Genomic DNA, 18,425 nt, shown 5'->3' with positions numbered 1-18,425 from the left:
GGCTATGGACAGTAAACCTGAACACAGAATATGACGTGCTTGTAGAGCAGCACAAAAAGAAAGTTAGTGGAGAACTTCTATAAGGATGCAATACTGGGATATACAATTATGTTTTTCCGAAGTTCAAGTGTTTCTGGATCAGGTTATGGTTAGTCTGAAAAATACATTTAGAGCTTAAAGTAACAGAAGTAAGCATCAATAAGAAATTACACTGATTTAATCTAAACCTTTGTTTTGTCTCAAAATAAGTTAAACTTCACTGTACCTCAGGCAAATGGTCAAGAGTTTTTGCATCTGCCCAGACAAACCAGTGTAAATACGTGTGTTTGAAGCAGTGAGAGCCAATTAGATATAAACCTTTATTTCTCAACGATATACCTATGAAAGGGCCAAAAGAAAGGGTTACGAGTGTGGAAATCCAGTCTGACAAACTTCAAAAATAAAAAAAGAAAAAGTTTTAATGTAAACCCTTAAATATTTCTGCTCTATCTGGAAATGTGGGGTTTATGTTCGCTTTTTCAAAGTATTTTAAAAACATGCATTTAAAAATTGAAGTAAGATTTCAAATGAAACAGTCTGGTCTTACTAAAATATCCATTCTGCTTGGTTATATATCTCTTTTCAAGTTAGGAATTGTTAATGTTCCTGATTGATAGTGTGTATTTTAATTAATATCAGCAATTTCATGGACAAATAAAAATGAATGATGTTATGGATGTGGCTAACTTACAGATAATATTTGTGATTTTAACCAGTATTTAAGAACTATGACACTGTTCTCATCCTCACCCAAAACATTAAATATGAAAGTTTAAAATGCTTTAAAATGGAACAGTTTTAGAGAGTTCCCATATCCATTGCTTTCTCAACCAAACTCAGGAAGCAGATTTGCACATGAAGAAGGATATAAATTGTTGCAATTATTACTTCTAATTTCTAACAGAGACCAGAAGTGGACTGTTTAACTTTAAAATACATTATGCATTCCCATAAGATTACAAATTAAAAATAAATTACATAAATCAAGGGGGGGAAGATAACAAGCTAATAGAAGAGCAGTCAGAGAAGGAAGACAAGGGTAAACTCTGAAGTAATAGAGTAATTTAGAATGACTAAATGCAAATCATAGCAGAGTAATTTCTTTACAGAAACTAAGTAAGTTGAGTAATTCCTCATAGATGACACAGAAGAACACAAGCAGAATCTGAACAAAGAAGTACACAGGATGTTTATAAAATGGCTACTTGCAATTTAGAGTAAAGTTTATCCCACTTGCAATATTGTTTGTATAACAAATCAAAATATGTGTTGAACATTTTCAGAATTTAGCAATCAAATATGCAATTTTAAAATGAAATTTGACAGCTACAGATATGAGGTCTGGTGTCCTTTCGTATGAAAAGCTTAGCATTGCTCTGTGGAGACTGAAATGTGAATTAAGTGCAAGGTACATTATGGTCCTTGGAACCAAGCCAGGACTATTTAGCTGACACAGCAGGTTGTGACCGACACAGTGAAGTGACATTATCACCTTTTTCCTTCCTCTGCTTCAGGCACCTGAGCAGAAAAGACATTGCTGATTTCTTGGGAGAGGATTAGTAAGCAGGAATCCGTGGCAGGTCTGTGCTTGGGCTGAAGCTGGTGCACAGGGAGAGGGAAGACAACCTTTCTGCACTACAAAGGCTCTTTGATGATCATAAAGATTTTTCAGAAGTGCCTCTCTCTGTAACTCACAGCGAAGCAGCCACAGGTGCAACACTGTTGGTAGTGGGGTGAGACAAGCTCCCACAGCAGGTGACTTCAGAGAGAGCCTCTGATGGAAATGCACCTGCCCAGGTCTCCAAGACTGCTGCTGATGCCCAGGTCACACTGCAAATGCTGCCAGAAACACATCTGGGGAAGGAGTGGTCGATTGTGCAGGGAAGGAACTGGTGCTTGGGGCCAGAAGTTGGCAGGACCCCCAGCAGCCTGAGGAAGCCAGGACGTGCTGGACATGGCTGGAAAGAGCCTCTGATTCCAGGGAGCCAGGGAGAAAAATGCCTCCTACTCCTAGGGTTAAGAAAATTATTTTCATTGTATAGATTGTCTGTTGGAAGAAATATTTTTTCCGAATGCCACTGCAGGACCTATTGAAAATAAGAAATTCTCCATAAGACGAGGTTCTGCACATTTACAGCTGGATTTGAGGTGTGAAGAAACACTTCTGATAGCCCTTAAGCTATTAATGAATCAAACACTGCTGCCTACTTCTAATAACTGGGTGTTCTGTTCCTTTGGCTCTTTTTACCTTCTCACACTGCTGCCTCAGCCCCAGCGCAGTGCACCACCTCTGACACACTTAAGCAAGGATTTCCAGCAAATTCCAGTTTCCACGCCACTCTTTTCTTTTGTACAGATAAGAGCAAAACAAAACCCAAACTCTAAATAAAAATGTGGACCATATAATTACGTTCTTAATGCCATTTCCTTTCATAGAGGACTAAAATCCCGCACTTACAGGCAACTATCTGAAACATGAAACGGAGCAGTAGTTCCACAGAGCTCAAGGAAATTAACATAATGATACCTCTAGGACAAAGTGAAAGAAAATATGGTATTTAATAGAAATTGCTAGGATAATGCAATTATTTATAATGAATGAATGGAATTTCTATTTCTTAGTGTCAAGACTTGGAACATTCCTCTTTCCTTCTGGTAACTTCAGTTTTTTAATAAGAAAAGTCAAATAGGACATGAGCTGGTTGAGGACAGTTCCTGAAACAGTACTGGCCAGCTTATTTGGGGACACTGGGTCAGAACTGACTCAAAGGGATATTTTCCACCATAGGAATAATTTAATGACATGGTTCTGAGCACTTTAGATTCTTTACTGTCCACAACTTAGTCTAGTGTATTATTTTAGATTAGGTTTTGAGACACCATATACTCCTAAGTACTGGCTTCAGTTCTACATTAAATGTACCAAAATTCTACTACACTAAGTCAGCCTTACAACATGTCTGATAAAATGCCAACAAAGAATGATATAGCATCTTGCCCCCACAGCTTGATTACAATCTTCCCCAGGGCAGTGGTCACAGCCCCAAGCCTGACATGAGTTCAAGAAGTGTTTGGATAATGCTCTCAGGCACCTGCTGTGATTCTTGGGAATGTCTTGTGCAGGGCTGAGTTGGACTCGATGATCCTTGTGGGTCCTTTCCAACTCAGCATATTCTGTAATCAGTTGAAGTCACTAAGGATTACCACTGAACTTAATGGGAATGTCAAGACACTATTATAGATAAGAGGCACCAATTAACAGTCAAACTTTGAGACTACAAAATTATTTATGTGGCAACAAATCCCCCTTAGATCCATGGTATTGATGCTGGCAGACACTTTCCCAACAACTATTTGTACATAAGTTTCCGTGGGTCACCATGGATGCGCTGGAAGAGTGAAAAGGTTAAATCTACTTCATATACCAGTTGTATCTACCAAAAGAAGCCACAGAAAACTCCTACTACTGGTACCTGAGCCTCCCCAGCAGGCATGAAAGGTCTACCAAATATATCAGCCATGATGAAACTTAGCAAACCAACCTCTGTCAATAAAGTTGCTGCAGTGGGAAATAACAGCTCCAAAAGCAGCAGTATGAAAAGGAATTCTTAACTATTTATAAAAAAACTCCAAAAGAGCCAAACCAAACTAGGTAATCTCATTGGTGAGAAGTGGGGATGTTGGCATCACTCTTAAATATTATTGGTGTTGGTTAAATGTATCCTCCCTAATCATGTTAGCACTTCTTAACATTCAAGAGGATTAATTTTTTCCCACTGAGGCTTGTAAAGCATTATCTACAGAAGATCATATTAGAAGGGACAGGAGTGAATTTAATGCACTGGATTTGAAGTCATTTACAAAACTCATTAAAATTCCAAAGATGCAAAATGGGTATTCTGTGATGGGCTTCTGCAAATCTGGAGAACTGATTCCCACCCCCCCTGGGAATACTTTAAGCACAAAGGAAACTCTGCAGCTAGAAACAGAAAAGCTCCATGGCTTAAATGAAAAGTCTGCTTTGTAAATTGAAATATATCATTAGTCTGTGTTCTGCAACTGACGCTTCTTAAATACCATCTGAGTGAGTATGGGAAAGCAGAAGGGACAGCTACATTTTATGTTAGCTGACGTTAGCTATGCTTGGGAATCATGAATGGAGAAGTAACTTTAAACAACTGCGGTGACAGCAGTGCAGAATTAAGACAATAACGTGAGAGGATAGGAAAAGAATTTTCTTCTCTTCTCCAGAAAACTGAGGTAATTCCCTTTTCTCACAGTTTCTCACAATGCTTTCTTTACTGTTTAACCCATAGATGTTGCTAATGGACTAGCAAAGTTTTACATGGGAAATATTATTTTTGGGCTGACTATTCAGAAGAACTTGACAAAGAAAACCTTTCCAATTTTCTTTACCCACATCTCTTGATCAAATAGCAAATAGCACCTGTCCCCACAGATCCTGATTGTAAACAAAGACCACCACAGTAATGAGGCAATTTATTTCAGGGATATCCAAACTTTGCCTATATCCACTCTTGTTTTTAGAGGTGCCTCCCATCCATGCTACAGGCTTGTCACCCACTGCTTCATCCCAATCTGACAGACAAGGTGGTTCAAAAGAATATGCCCCATGTTTTGATTTATAACATAGGAGTTGTAAGGCTTTAATAGAGGAGGATGGCATGCATTAAACTGAAAAAGTTTTAATCCTGTATCAGTGATTACAGAACCCGGGAGGCTCTGAAGGGAAAAGGAATGTGTCGTGCCTATAGAGGCAAATGGAGATATCGAGGGAGGCACCCAGCACATGCTGAATCAGTAAATGTATGAAGCCAGGCACAAAGAGAGAGAATGGCTGTCTTGTACCATCTTGGCCTTATTATAGGTGTATTTATCTCCAGCGGTCTGCTCTTTCTGAATTTTCAGACATGTTTCTGTTGGTTTCCTGCAATTTGGCTGCCCTCTCCAATTTTTGAATCAAAATTCAGTCTTGAATTGAAAGTTCAAGGAAGTTAGCTTTAAAATCACAAAGAAAGAAAACCAGAGCTGAAGTGTTCGAGATAGGCTCAAGATACGTTCACTGACCCACAAATCCCCTTTTAACTATATAGGCCTTACACTGGCTTGTGTGCACACTGGACAGCGTTTGGTGTAACACATATGGAAGTGAATAGTGAAAGGCTTGGCATTATAATCCAAAGTTAGGGTTAAAAAGATAAAACTGGTCACATTTAGTTCTGCTACAAGTTCCTTGTAGTAGTTTAACAAAAAAAAAAAGGCATGCAGTAATACAGGACTAAAATAGTAAAACAAAAAAAAATTGAAAAGAGAAGTAGGAAGGAATTAGAGAAATGGTCGTATGGAATGGTGAATTATAGTCCAAAAACGAGAGAAAAAACTGCCAACGAAGGGAGTAAGGAAGGCAAGACATTACCAGAGGTGGGAGAAACAAAGATTATTTCAGTAGCTGATTTATAACTGGATGGACAATCTCTTGTGGAGACTTCATCAGACAAACTCGTACAAAACCCTTTCAGTTCTGTATTCCAAAACTCCTGGAAATATACAGTTGGGTTTCTGAAGTCACTGTGTGTGTCTATAAGCATGGCTGTATCACATCCAGCACACTGAGTGCAAATCCTGATTCAGATATGCAGGCAAGGTGGTAAGCAGTAGAAATTATTGGCAGAATATTCTGTAAGAGCAAGTAAGGACAGTGCATTCACTTATATAAAGAGACTCATAAAAATGTGTCAAAATATAAATGGTTTATGTAATTAAAGTAAGATTTAAGACCCTGATGACTACATTAAATTATAGAGAGCAGATAAAATTTGTTAATAGTTAAAACATGGCAAAAGGGGTATCTTGCAGTTTGATCTTCCATGAGTGTGTAGATGCACGGCCTCAAGTACAGATAAAAGAATAGATGAAATTCCATAATAAATATTACATGGCAGTGATTAAAAAATTTACTGACTCCTTTTATCAGCTGAAGAGTTCATCTTTGCGACCTGCTTTCACCACTTACAGCATGGTTTCACAACGTTTTGGTGTGGCACATCAGTAAAGCCTAAATCAGCAAGTTCAGGTCCTTGTTCAGAACTTGAGACCACAAACTCACCTGCTCCTGGGTCATCTTCTGCAGCTCCTTCTCCCAAGCTGCCTGGTCATCATCCAGGTGGTAGGAAGCAGGCGGGGTGAGTCCACGCAGAATCAGGGGGTCGCGGTCGTGGCAGAGGGCTGTCAGATGGCCGATGTACAGCTTCAACTTGCTGCGGTTCTGGTCAAGTTCTAAGAGGGGCTGAATTATCTGAAATAAGAGAGCAGAGCCAGTGAGGCACAGCCTGAGACCCAAGCAGTGATGAAGGCAAAGATCAGCATCTAAATTACAATCTTGTTCAGCTTCACAGGGGAAGAAACCTGAACACACTTTCCCCCATACTCCTGCTCCATAACGTACCAACCCACCCAGAAAGGAACCAAGGACACTGGGGGAAGGGGTGGAGTGATGACAGCTGTGTGATTAGTTTGGGAAATAAGGACGACTGGGTGAAAAATGGAACAATATTAAACTGAATGCATTAACTCTACTGATTATCCAGTTTAACTACATCAACAAAAAATGATTTTTCTGATAAAAGGGGTCTGTCCATAACTAAGGCAACAGCAATATAGATTTTTAGTTTGTTTTGCCAATAAACATTTCATTGTAAATTAAGTATGCAACAAACATGTTCTAAAGAGAATAGTTTCAAATGATGCCAAAACACAACAATTCTAAGATGAATGCATCTCTACTGTAGAAATTGGATAGAGACATATCTTCACCAGAAAGTAAAAGTTTAATTTTTTTAGAATCTTTTACATAGTTAAGGTATAGTTGTCTATAGTTTTGAAAAGGCAATGACTTTTATGAAACAAGCCAGATTCTATATAATAAACTAAAAAACTGAAATCTTAGGACTTTAATAAAGTACTATTTTATTTTGTTATACTTTACCCAATCTGAATCTAATCATCATTCCTCAACACAATCCAAACTAGAGTCATCCCCTTCCCATAAAAAGTATCTGAAGAACCATTTTTCATTTTTTTACAAAAATATAGAGCTCAAGTGCATAAATACCTGCTGGGCATCCCTCACTATGACCTTCCACAAGAATACTGCTTCGTTTGTTCTAGATGTTTGTGGGCACGTATTCAAAACCGCAGTAATGCAAACCTCTAAGGTTTGCAGCTGATGAAAAATTAGAGAAGAACTGGGCTTAGGGCCTCCTTTCCATAAAATGAGGTGCTGGGCAGGGAGAGCTGGGAAGCCTTGCCAAAGTCTTGGCAATTTCTGTTCATGTTCCCAGGCAGAGGCTGCACCTGCTGTTTGTTAGTGGGTTGGGGATATCTTTTCAATAGGACACCTCTGACCCTGCTAATGAATAAGGAGTGAGATAATCTCCGAGTCAACAAAACAGGGTGCTGGCATTACTTTCAACAAAGACTCTGGCTTCGACCCCTTTTAATAAGGCTGTCAGGGCTCACTTATTTTGTTTCTAACACTGTTTTACATGGATTAGTTTCTGTAGAGCATGAGGATCTGAGAGGCATGGCTAAGCAGCTAACTCATGTCAGGCTCTGTGTCCTGCCAAGCTCAGCTGTGCTCAGCAGCCTACACCCGCACATCAGGGTGGTGCCACAGCCACACGGCAGCCACGGGACAGGAGACAGGCAAGACACCTGCAAGAGAGAGAGTGAGCTCACGTGCTTTATTAAAATCCCCAGTGCTGTGGGCAGCCTTGGGGCAACCTCTGTTTGCAGACATAAACACACATATAAAATAATGCTCTGTTATATCAGGAGGGGGTGAGTGGATAAGGAGGTGGTTGGAGAACTGGCTGAAGGGCAGATCCCAGAGGGCTGTAATTAGTGGCACAAGGTCTGCCTGGAGGCCTATTACAAGGGTCAGTACTGGGCCCAGTATTATTTAACTTATTCATCAATGACTTGGATGAAGAGGCAGATGCCTCCTCAGCAAGTTCACTGATGACACAAAGCTGGCAGGAGTGGCCAATACCCCAGAGAGCTGTGTAAGCCTTCAGAGGGACCTCGACAGGTTGGAGAGATGGGCAGGGAAGAACTGTCTGAAATTCAAGAAAGGCATGAGCAAAGGATCCTGTACCTGGGGAAGAATAACCCCATGTACCAGCACAGGCTGGGGCTGACCTGCTGGGAAGCAGCTCTGCAGAGAAGGACCTGGGGGTCCTGGTGGACAGCAAGCTGTCCATGAGCCAGCAGTGTGTCCTGGAAGCCAGGAAGGCCAATGGTATCCTGCGGTGCATTAGGAAGAGCACTGCCAGAGGTCATGGGGGCAATCCTGCCTTTCTCCTCAACCCTGGTGAGGCCACAGCTGGAGTGCTGTACCCAGTTCTGGGCTCCTCAGGACAAGAGAGACACAGAGCTCCTGGAGTGGGTCCAGCAGAGGGTGACAAAGATGTGGAAGGGACTGGAGCATCTCTCTTGCAAGGACAGGCTGAGGGAGCTGGGCCCGTTCAGCCTCGAGAAGAAGCAACTGAGAGAGGATCTCATCAGTGTCTAAGTATCTAAAGGAAGGGTGTCAGAGCATGGACCAGGCTCTTCCCAGTGGTGCCAGGCAATAGGACAAGGGGCAATGGGCAGAAACTGATGCACAGGAAGTTCCACCTGAACATGAGGAAGAACTTCTTTCCTGTGCAGGTGACCAAGCACTGGAACAGAATGTCCAGAGGGGGTGTGGAGTCTCCCTCACTGGAGACATTCAGGAACCCTCTGGATGCAATCCTGTGCCATGTGCTCTGGGATGTTCCTGCTCTAGCAGGGGGTTGGACCTGAAGACCCACCTTCCAACCTTACCATTCTGTGAATCAGGGACTGCAAACTGCAGCAGGGCAGAATACTCTGCTGTCCTGTATACAGGGCAATAGGAAGGGATATTTTAATAGAATCAACACAGTTACATTTCACTTCCATCACCAAGCAAAACTGCTTTTAGCCAATTATGTCCATCAGCCTTGATTAGTTACTGAATTTGCACTGTATAGGCCAATTTCATACAGCGTGTGCTACCAAGATTATGATCTGAAAGTGTACTGCCTGTGCAGGTGAAAACCAGTGATGCTTCTAATTTAACTGATGTCTTTTTTATCTTTCTTACTATTTGGTTTGCCCACAGAGGGTAAAATGATGGAGTATCACTTTTCAAGAAAATAGCGCTCTATAAAAACATAATAGTCAATGTCTAATAGCTAGCTGTCTAATCAATTGTAGTAGCTGCCTTGTATTCTTTTCAGATACCAGTCTATTGAATATCCATCAGATGTGCAGATTCCAGTTTGAAAAAAATCTGACTGGACAACCTTCCTGGCTATTGTTTGTGAAGAGAAAGCAGAGCTATCTAGTCTAGCAAGCAAGAATGGAAGATTATCATAGAACAGTTGAATCTGACTGCTCAGGGATAAGTCCCCTTTCGAAGCACATTCCTCCTGTACCCTTCCCCCTCTTACCTCGAGCTGGAAACAGGCCAAATGAGGCGTGTGAAAGTTCTTAACTAGCAGCCCTCCCAAAGCTGTTCACAGAGCAATCATTCCTCTCACTTGGGATCCATTAAACTCTGCCAGTCAAGTAGGAAGTGCCCTTATATCTGCGTTCCTGCCATATCTAATTTGAACTGGCCACTTAGCAAGAGGCACTGTGCTTCCCACACAGCAGAGCTGCCACTGCCTTATCTCAAGAGGGTGTAAGAGCATTTGCTAAGTGCAAAAGCAGGGCAGTGCTGGATTCATAACCCACATCGTGTTCTCATGATCAGCTCAGAGCTGCAGAGCTTTCTAGGAAAACAACAGGTAAACAGACCAAACCCAGGAATATCTTCTAAAGCAGCCCTCATTCATTAATTGCCCTGATAGGTTTAGGCCATCCTCATCAATGCATGGAATGAAGTCTGCTTAATGTACCCTCAACTTCAGAATATTGCTAATGGCCAGCTAAGTTTGACAATGTTTGACTAAAAAAGGCAATCACTACAACTCTGAGGCAGAAATGTGAAATGCCTGACAAATCTCTCATGCAAACCCAAACCACCTCAACCAAGTAATAAAGACTTTTGTCAACATATTTCAAATGCAACTTGCAAACAATATGTTCAGCTTTTTGCGATTTCGTACTTTTCTTTTTTAATCTTTGAGTATGACAAATGTGAATCTAACTGGTTTCAGAAGTCATTGGGGCAAAAAATCTTCAGAATGAAATGATACTGCTTCTTCAGTAGTAGTCCTGCTGTCGCTGGATAATGGTCAGCTGAAATATGGGTAACTGAATTTAAAGTTTTATATGCTATGTCTCTGCATTTAAATACATACAGATACACAGCAGTGTCTACTGGAAATACGCAAAAATATATTGATGGTTATTTGAAAAAGAAAACCAGCAAATGTCCACAGACATCTGCAGAATAAAGAATGAATGTAATCAACGTGCAATTCACCACAACACCAGCTTTAAATTATGTCTTCTCCAGGCAGGAGGGTTAATGACCCAGTCACCTTTCTCCCTGCTAACAATCCCTTTTTCTCTAAAGGAAGCGACCACTTTTCTTTTGCAGAAAGTAATTAACTTTACTAATTTCAGAGAATACCTTCTAAATTTCTACTTTAAAAATCTGCAGCTGCCATTCTGAAATGAAGTCTTACAGACACCCCTAAAAGCCTGTTCTGTTTTGCAACTGCATCAGCTGGCCTTGCAAAAGTTATCTCCTTATACAACTTTCCTTACTCGTCAGAATAAGCAGCAGTGGGGAGGTTGATCATGGATCAACAGCAGTTATCTTTAAAAAAAAAAAAAAAAAAGGAGAAAATAACATCTTCTGACACAGCAAGGGCAATATAAAGTGCCATATGTACATTTGGCACTGGCAGGACTGCTGTCATACCCCCCATTAGCCTAATTACCCTGCCTGCACACACTCTGTGTGTATATATCCACTACAGAACCCTGAAGGGCAGAGTGATGCTGGTGAGTGGTCTTCATTTTGCAATCAAATAATTCAGTCATTTTTCTTAACTTACCCCTAAATCTCTAAATATTTGTGAGAAAAAAAAAATCCCTGGAAGTACAGCTACATCAAGAAGAAACTAAAGTAGAATTTACAAGTAATCTCAGGTGTCAAAGTAAACAACGTGAGGTAAAAATGACAGTGGTTTTGTATTAGAAGTGTTACAAAGAAGTGTAGGTGGAATGAATCTGAAAGTTTCCAAGGAATTAAGTAATTCAAGAAACAATCTAGTTTGCCAGCCTGGTCTAGACACCATGAGTGTTCACTGTAAATCCTGCACAGCATAAATAAAGAAGGAATTCTGAAAAAAATCCAAGCAGAAGCCCAAAGCACCACCAAACATCTCCTCAAAACTTCAGACTGAACATAACCAATACGTTTGGAAACACAGTGCAGGTCGCCTTTAACTCCTATCAATCACATCTGTCACGTGAGCATGGAAAATGATTTTCAAACTTTGTTACACACAGTTGCAACTATACTACCCAACAAAACCTACTTCCCAAGTACCATTACACAGGAGAAGATGGGGCCAAAGATTGTGTAAGCACATAAGGTTGTTAAAAGGAAATTATTTCAAAAGGACCTGACAAATCTCTGTATACCTCCCTGTATCTGGGTTTTATTATAGATATTGCCAGACAAGAATATTTTGCCTATATAGCTAAATACCTTACATTGGGAGATCCAGAAATAAGCTAAGATACTGAGTGACATGGTCTGGAAATATCTGCATAGCAAATTGAATTATGCCTTCTTGCTCAGACCATTTGTGTTTGTTTTGCAACAAACACAAGGGTTCAACAATAATCTTGTAACCACTGAATGCAATGGAGTTTTATGAGGCATGAATTTGGCTCAGAATGTGCAAAGCTTTCCCAAATTCAGGGCAATTTATCACTGATGTCTTCCCTTCATTATTTTAAATGGAAACAGAAGAAAGTTCTCAAAAAGACACATCTTGACCTCAGTTCAGTTCAGCTCGGTTCACCGATGCACAGAGATACTTGGTTTCTTCAGAAGATCCCAATAAAAAAGCTCAAGGACAGGCTCAATATTCTTTAGATTTGTTTTAAAGACAAAAAACCAAAAAAACAATTTAACTCTAACCTTCATAATTTTCTCCTCATAAACTAGAACAATATACGTGAGGAGCTAAAAGAGATTCTGGCTATTTTGACAGAGCTGTCTTACTCAGTTCCTTTCTGACAGAATCAATTAGGAAATCATTCTTATATAGCAAATTATTTTTGAAATTTTTATACACCATGAACAAATCCCATGGATTAATGATTTCCAGAGTTCACCCTCTTCACCTTGGGAAAAATCCAGACCAGAAAAAAAGAACAGAGAAAACACAAACCAGGGAAAGGAGTTTTGTCATTAGCTCCCTCTGTTTAAATAAAATATTTTCCCCATCATGTAGGTGAAGCAGAGAATTGCAGGGGGTTGGTAGGGTTCCTAAAGCACTGAAAAAGAGCAAGTAGTTCTAAAATATTTTTATACATAAGAAATCCAGAAGTGCTTTCCATGACACTGGCAACTTTCACTTATGTGGGCTGCGGAGCAAAGTTGGCAGGGAACCACGTGAGGAACAGCAGGGACTGCTGGAGATCAGAGCTGACATAGTGATGTGAGGGGCTTGTAACTGGACCAAGGGGGAAATGAACTCTCAGGAATGGGATACCTCAGCAGAGCTGAAGGGGGTGTTTGCACACAGCCTGAATTTCGCCTGTTTCCTTAGTCCCTTACTTTCAAAAGCAACGGCACTCGCTCAGTCTCTTACCCCTAAATACAACTGACTGCACTGCGCACACCTCCCACCTCTTTCTTCTGTGACAGTCCACAGGCCTCTTCCCTCTTCCTGGGACACAGGGGAGGAATCTGTGGCTTCATGAGATCAAAACATACAAACTGAAATGCTGCTTTATTTGTCTAAGGGTTTTTTTCCTTCAACATTTTTTGGGAATCCAGCTTAGTTCTGGAGCAAAACAGGATGGTATCAAGAGAACCTAAAATCTGCACTTTCATTATTAAAATCTCCTTCATTTGAACACTTCATCCCTGTAAGTTGTGTTAGTTACCAGGTTAAATTTTTGAATAATAAATTAAAGTATAGGAATCTGTGAAACTGGGTAGTCAGACTTATGATACTGGCAATTAAAATATAATCAAGGAAAACAAAACAAAAGACTCTCACAGTAAGCAAAAACAGTTTAACAACTGTTTGCAGCTTGTACATGACACTGTGGATTTAAATAGCATTCTTCTATCAAACTTTTGTAGATGTAACTAGGCAACTTTAGATTTCACAGAGTCAGTCAGATTTTATGCTGATTCCTTCTCTACAAAAACATAGCATCTTGAGAATAAGTAAGAACAACCTGCTTATATTTTAATGCATTCAAGCTTTCTAGCACTTGTTGTCTATGCAAGAGTGAACAAGGAAGTACACACATTTCTTGCTGTGCTGTATTTTGCCTATTGCTTCTTCCTATTACAAAGGATAAAAGGAAACAGTGGCTAACAGGCCTTTGTCTGAAAGCAGAACACAGCACCAGTGCACAGGAGAGCGTGTCCATGGCAATGCAGATGTATCAGGGGCCGTGCTCTTCTGCCTCCCTGCTGTCTGTTCCACTGCTAATGCAAACCAGAAGGTAATCCTTAAGTAGTCTACCAGAGAACACAATCAGTGCTTTTCCTGTTCAGATGAACTATAACCTCCCTGTCTGCAGGTGATAGGAATCTTGGTCTTGTCCTTCTCGAACACTGTGTCTTCATTCTGCTGTTGCAGCTCTCTACCTGCTGAAAGATACTTTCAAAGCAAAGACTTGTGAAGGTTTATCTGTCTTTGGGAAGTCTTTTTAGAGCTGCTTGCTCTACATCCAAATGCAAAATCCCATGAATAAATACACCTATTTATACATACATATAGTAGTTCTTATCTAAGTTACTTTAACAATCAGATGTAGTTGGAGAGCCCGTGGTGAGCCTATGGGATGGAGCTGTAAATCCTGACATGTCCATCAGTCATTATGAACTTTACCAGCCAGGAAAACGCAGTGTCTAAATTGGCTGCATGCCCCTACAGTTCTTATTTTGGTTACAATTCTCTGGAGCTTATTTTCAGAGTTAATACACTGGAAAGCAGGTTTGGGCTTGATTCTTTTTCTAACATTGCTCATCTCCTCTCTCCCTCAGTTTCTTTCCTCCTAACTGACAACTAAAAGGGCTTGGCTGCAGCTGTTCCTCCTCTGTCTCTGTCCTATGAGTGCCAGAGCTCAGAATAACTGGGAGATAGGACAGACTATCACACAAACTGCAAGGAACAGCTCTCCTGGAAGTGGCCAGAAACAGTAATGTTTGAGTGCAGAATTCCTACTTGCTACAAAGACCAAGCCACTAGTAGAAGATCATGTTCAGCTGCAAATCAAAAGAGAAAATAAGACACAGACGTGGCATAATCTCATCTGGCAGAAATGAATGATGGCCTTTTTGCAATTGTTTTGCTGAAAAGCACAAATCTCTACAAAAAGAAACCAGCCATCTGTTTTGAATGTTTTAGACTGTAAGTATCTACTTGTGCTCTTCTTTGATCTATAAGAATAATAGGAAGACAGTGATACAGTCCAGTTACACCTCTGTTGTGAGTGCTTAATTCATCCCAGAGCTGCAGATTACAAAATTCCATCTGGAAATCTTAGTCTTATCATTCTGGGATCAGAAAGAAGATGAACAGTGTATCAAGATCAGCTCTTTTGTACTCATAGATATAACATTCTTGGGCAGAGAATACATTCTTCTGACAGAAATTACTTACTAAGCAGCAAAATAATAGTTAAAAAAAGAAAGCTAGCAGAAGAATTGCTCTCCAAAAGAGGAAAAGGACCAGGAGCAGAAGCTGACTTTGTCTCAAGGACAGCACTCTTCTCTAACCCTCCTAAGGATTAATTAGTTACATCACCTTATTTGAGTGCATCACATTAGGGCTCTTACTAAAAGGTTGCCCATCTAGAAAAGTGGGAGTGAAGAACCCTGACTGTCACCAATATGACAAAACAAATCCAGCATCTCTCTCAGTCAGGACAAGTGATAATGTTTAAGCAATGGAAGATCATCTCATGTAGCTGCCTTCAAATTTTGCACAGGGCATGTCTCCAAGGCAAACATAAGACACTTTCTCAATGCTTTTCCATACCTGGATGAAGAATTGTAATAATATCATTATTATATTACACAATTAATTTGTAGATTTTACAGAGGGGAAGAAATGACTATTCAGAAGACAAGAGATAACAGTAAAGGACAAGAAAGAGTGGTCTAAAGAGCTTTGTTCAGCATGCTGGAAAAGGCAGCTCCTTGAAAATACAGGTTATTTTCCCTTTTCCTGGGAAGGAATAGGACCTTGGAAAAAAATAAGAAGTTGTAATAGAGTCAAATACAAATCTAACATAATTTTGGGAACAATTTCAAAATGAGGTATTAGAATCACCATCATATCACTTTAACAAGACAATTTCCAAATATTGCACAGTAATAATACCTAGCACTTATACAGCACTTTTCCCAAGCAGAACTTGCACTTTCACAAAAACTTCAGCTCATTTTACAATTAGAGAATTTGAGACAGGGAGAAAGAGAACAAGTGAGTGGTTGGAGACGATGCCAGGAAAGAATTTATCTTCTGAATCGTGGCCTAGTACTGTGTCCAGTAAATTATAATGTAATATGAGTCAGGCATGAAGGCCTGGTGGTTTTGGCCATTTAGCATGATCTAACAATTAAAAAGACCATATTGAAAATAAATCTAGTCAAAAGGCTTATGAGGTCACAGTGTAGTGAGTGACAATACTGAGAACCTCAAAGTGTGACAGTAGGACAAGCAGTTCTGTGCATGTTGCACACATAAAATGTGTCTCATGGAGAGAAGATCACATTTACGAAGTGAACGAATGCCTGTGTAATTTAAACACGGAACTCACCACCAAAAAACCATTTACTTCGCTAAAAAAAGTCAGCATATTAATCCAAGCATCAAATAACGTAGAAAAAAAATCGATGTTCTCCTCAAACTCCCCAAAGTATAGACACTTGTAGTGTTGTAGTGATCTCAATGAAAACTTCATGTGGTTTGACTGCTGTGGCAAAGGTTAAATTAAGCCTTGAGATGTCCTGCTCACAAAGTCAGTATTCTTATCCCTTCCACCATCATAGTAGTTACAGCTCTTCAGACTGTTGCCTGTCCTTTATTTCGGTCACTTTCCCCTAAATCTGTTTGAATAGCCATGCATATGGCTGGGTGACTGGGTGTCCATTCACTGTGTAGTTCCTTTCAGCTGTAAAATAAGAAATACCTCCTACACAACAAAAAGGAAATTGTGAATGCTCCTTCTGGGCGTTCCTAGGGGTGACACACATTGCTCTACAGATACAAGCTGGAAACACATGGCTTGCAACCCTGAGTGCTCAGTTGCTTTTTGCATACATCTATTACTATCAGTTTCTCTGTGAGGTTTAAATGTTTCTATCATTCTTACTGGAATTTGGTTTAATACCTTTGTCCTAATAAATGCAATACAGAATGTCTTTCAAGTCTCATTACCCCTCTAAAAATCACAGATGGCTACTTAGAATGAGATTGGTTTTGGACACAATATACTCATTAAGTAGACATAAGGATATAAGTGGACTTGGGAATATTAGATGGTCTTGATTAAAAACTATATTTAAAAAATTCAAACTAATTTTATTAAACTTTCAAATTGATGACATTCCCTCTATTACAGCTTTTAGATTTAGATTACTCTAATCTACAGAAAAACTCTTGGCAAAGCCAAATTACAATATTGAATTGACTGGTTTTCAGTTCTTAAAAATGAGCCAAATATTTCCCTGCAATGACTTAACCCCTCTTTCCACCACAGACATCACCTCTGAAATCTGAAGTGTTAAATTCTGCTAGTGTCTTCAGTCCTCAACTCCCAATGCTTATTGCTTCTAAGTTAAAATCTGTCAGACTTGAGTATTAAGGAAAAATGTCACAAAGACACTTTTTGTCTTACAATATTTTCACACCAATAGGAATTGCCAATATTTTCTTCATCTTGAAATATCCCCAATTTTTATGCACTCCATTTCCGTGCCAGCTCTTTGACCATTCCACTGTTGCTCTAATAATCATAATATTAATTTTCAATTAATGAATGGATGAGTGGATGAAGCAGATTTCTGAACCACAGCCACAGTTTCTCCCATTTTAGGTAGCACAGCTGTGCTTCACAAGAAAACTGGATGAATTGAGCAGCTTGGGAAATTTCTGTATGGAAGCTTTGCTTCTCCTCCCCCTATGCTGCACACACCTGCACAGATTTACAAGAAGATACACTCACATACACACCTATCCTTTTGCATGTATTAGATCTCTTCAAGTGTAAATTCATATTATTTTTGATAAAAGTGAGTAATAACTAATTAAGCCATTGGCCAGATCACGTTAGCGTTTGAGAAAGACCAAAGAGCATCCTCATGTGAAATCACACTGGAATACACTTGGAAGTAGAGGAGGATCGAGCTCCATCTGGGGAATAAAAGGTGTCATAAGAAATTCAGACAGCAAGGAAACGAGCCTAGTGAAAAATGCTAGGAAAGACTATTTCAGGATGAAGGATGGTATTTACACTGAACTATAAACTCAAATGTAAACTACCATCCTCAGAAATTACAGGGAGGGTGCACATGTTTTGTGCTCCATTTCAGGGGAGCTCTATCTGATAATGCTGTCATGTACACACCTGGCAAAATTAAATACTAAATTCAGTCAGTTCCAGAAGGCTGGAGGGGAAAAGCCTTAAGACCTAAACCATAAAAATAAAATAATGTAGTTAACTATTGTACATAGTTTTTTGGTCTCCATTTAATCTTCAGTATTGACCAGAGGTGATTGCAGCCTGAAGGAACTTTAAAAAGCAAACTTATTGCCAAGTCCTGTGCTATTAGTTACTTTTTATCATTGTAATACATAAATTTAATTTAACACATGGAAGTTAGGGACTCTGTAACTTACATCATCTTAGCTTTTACAAAGAGACTAAAGACTTTTTTTTTAATGGACATGGAATATCATGGTAAAAACATGTACTCTGTTGGGAATAACTGGCTTGGGAAGCATCCATCACCTTTATACTTCCCCTGCTGATGTATGCACGACAATCTTGAGGCTGACAAGTTTCTCAGATGAGATCCATGTTAAGGCAAGGCTGCTGGCTGACTCATTATTTTGACTGGGATACTCTAACACGCTTTC

General features: G+C 39.8%; 1 protein-coding gene across 4 annotated transcripts in view; it reads right to left on the bottom strand.

Annotated features, from left to right (window-relative positions):
- ERC1 (ELKS/RAB6-interacting/CAST family member 1) overlaps positions 1 to 18,425 on the bottom strand; it is a 284,042-nt gene that overhangs the window by 11,046 nt on the left and 254,571 nt on the right. For 3 of the 4 annotated variants that reach the window (XM_082280692.1, XM_082280694.1, XM_082280693.1), the window contains one exon: positions 6,167 to 6,355. In XM_082280692.1, coding sequence (XP_082136818.1) covers positions 6,167 to 6,355 — 189 coding nt within the window. Of the gene's footprint in view, positions 1 to 6,166; positions 6,356 to 18,425 lie in introns of those variants that run through there. The other variant, XM_082280695.1, reaches the window with a different exon arrangement.

Source organism: Coloeus monedula, assembly GCF_965178545.1.
Source record: "Coloeus monedula genome assembly, chromosome: 4".
NCBI classification, from domain to species: Eukaryota; Metazoa; Chordata; class Aves; order Passeriformes; family Corvidae; genus Coloeus; species Coloeus monedula.
The sequence above is the reverse complement of the archived record's forward strand: the minus strand, read 5'-3'. Positions and strand labels throughout refer to the sequence as shown.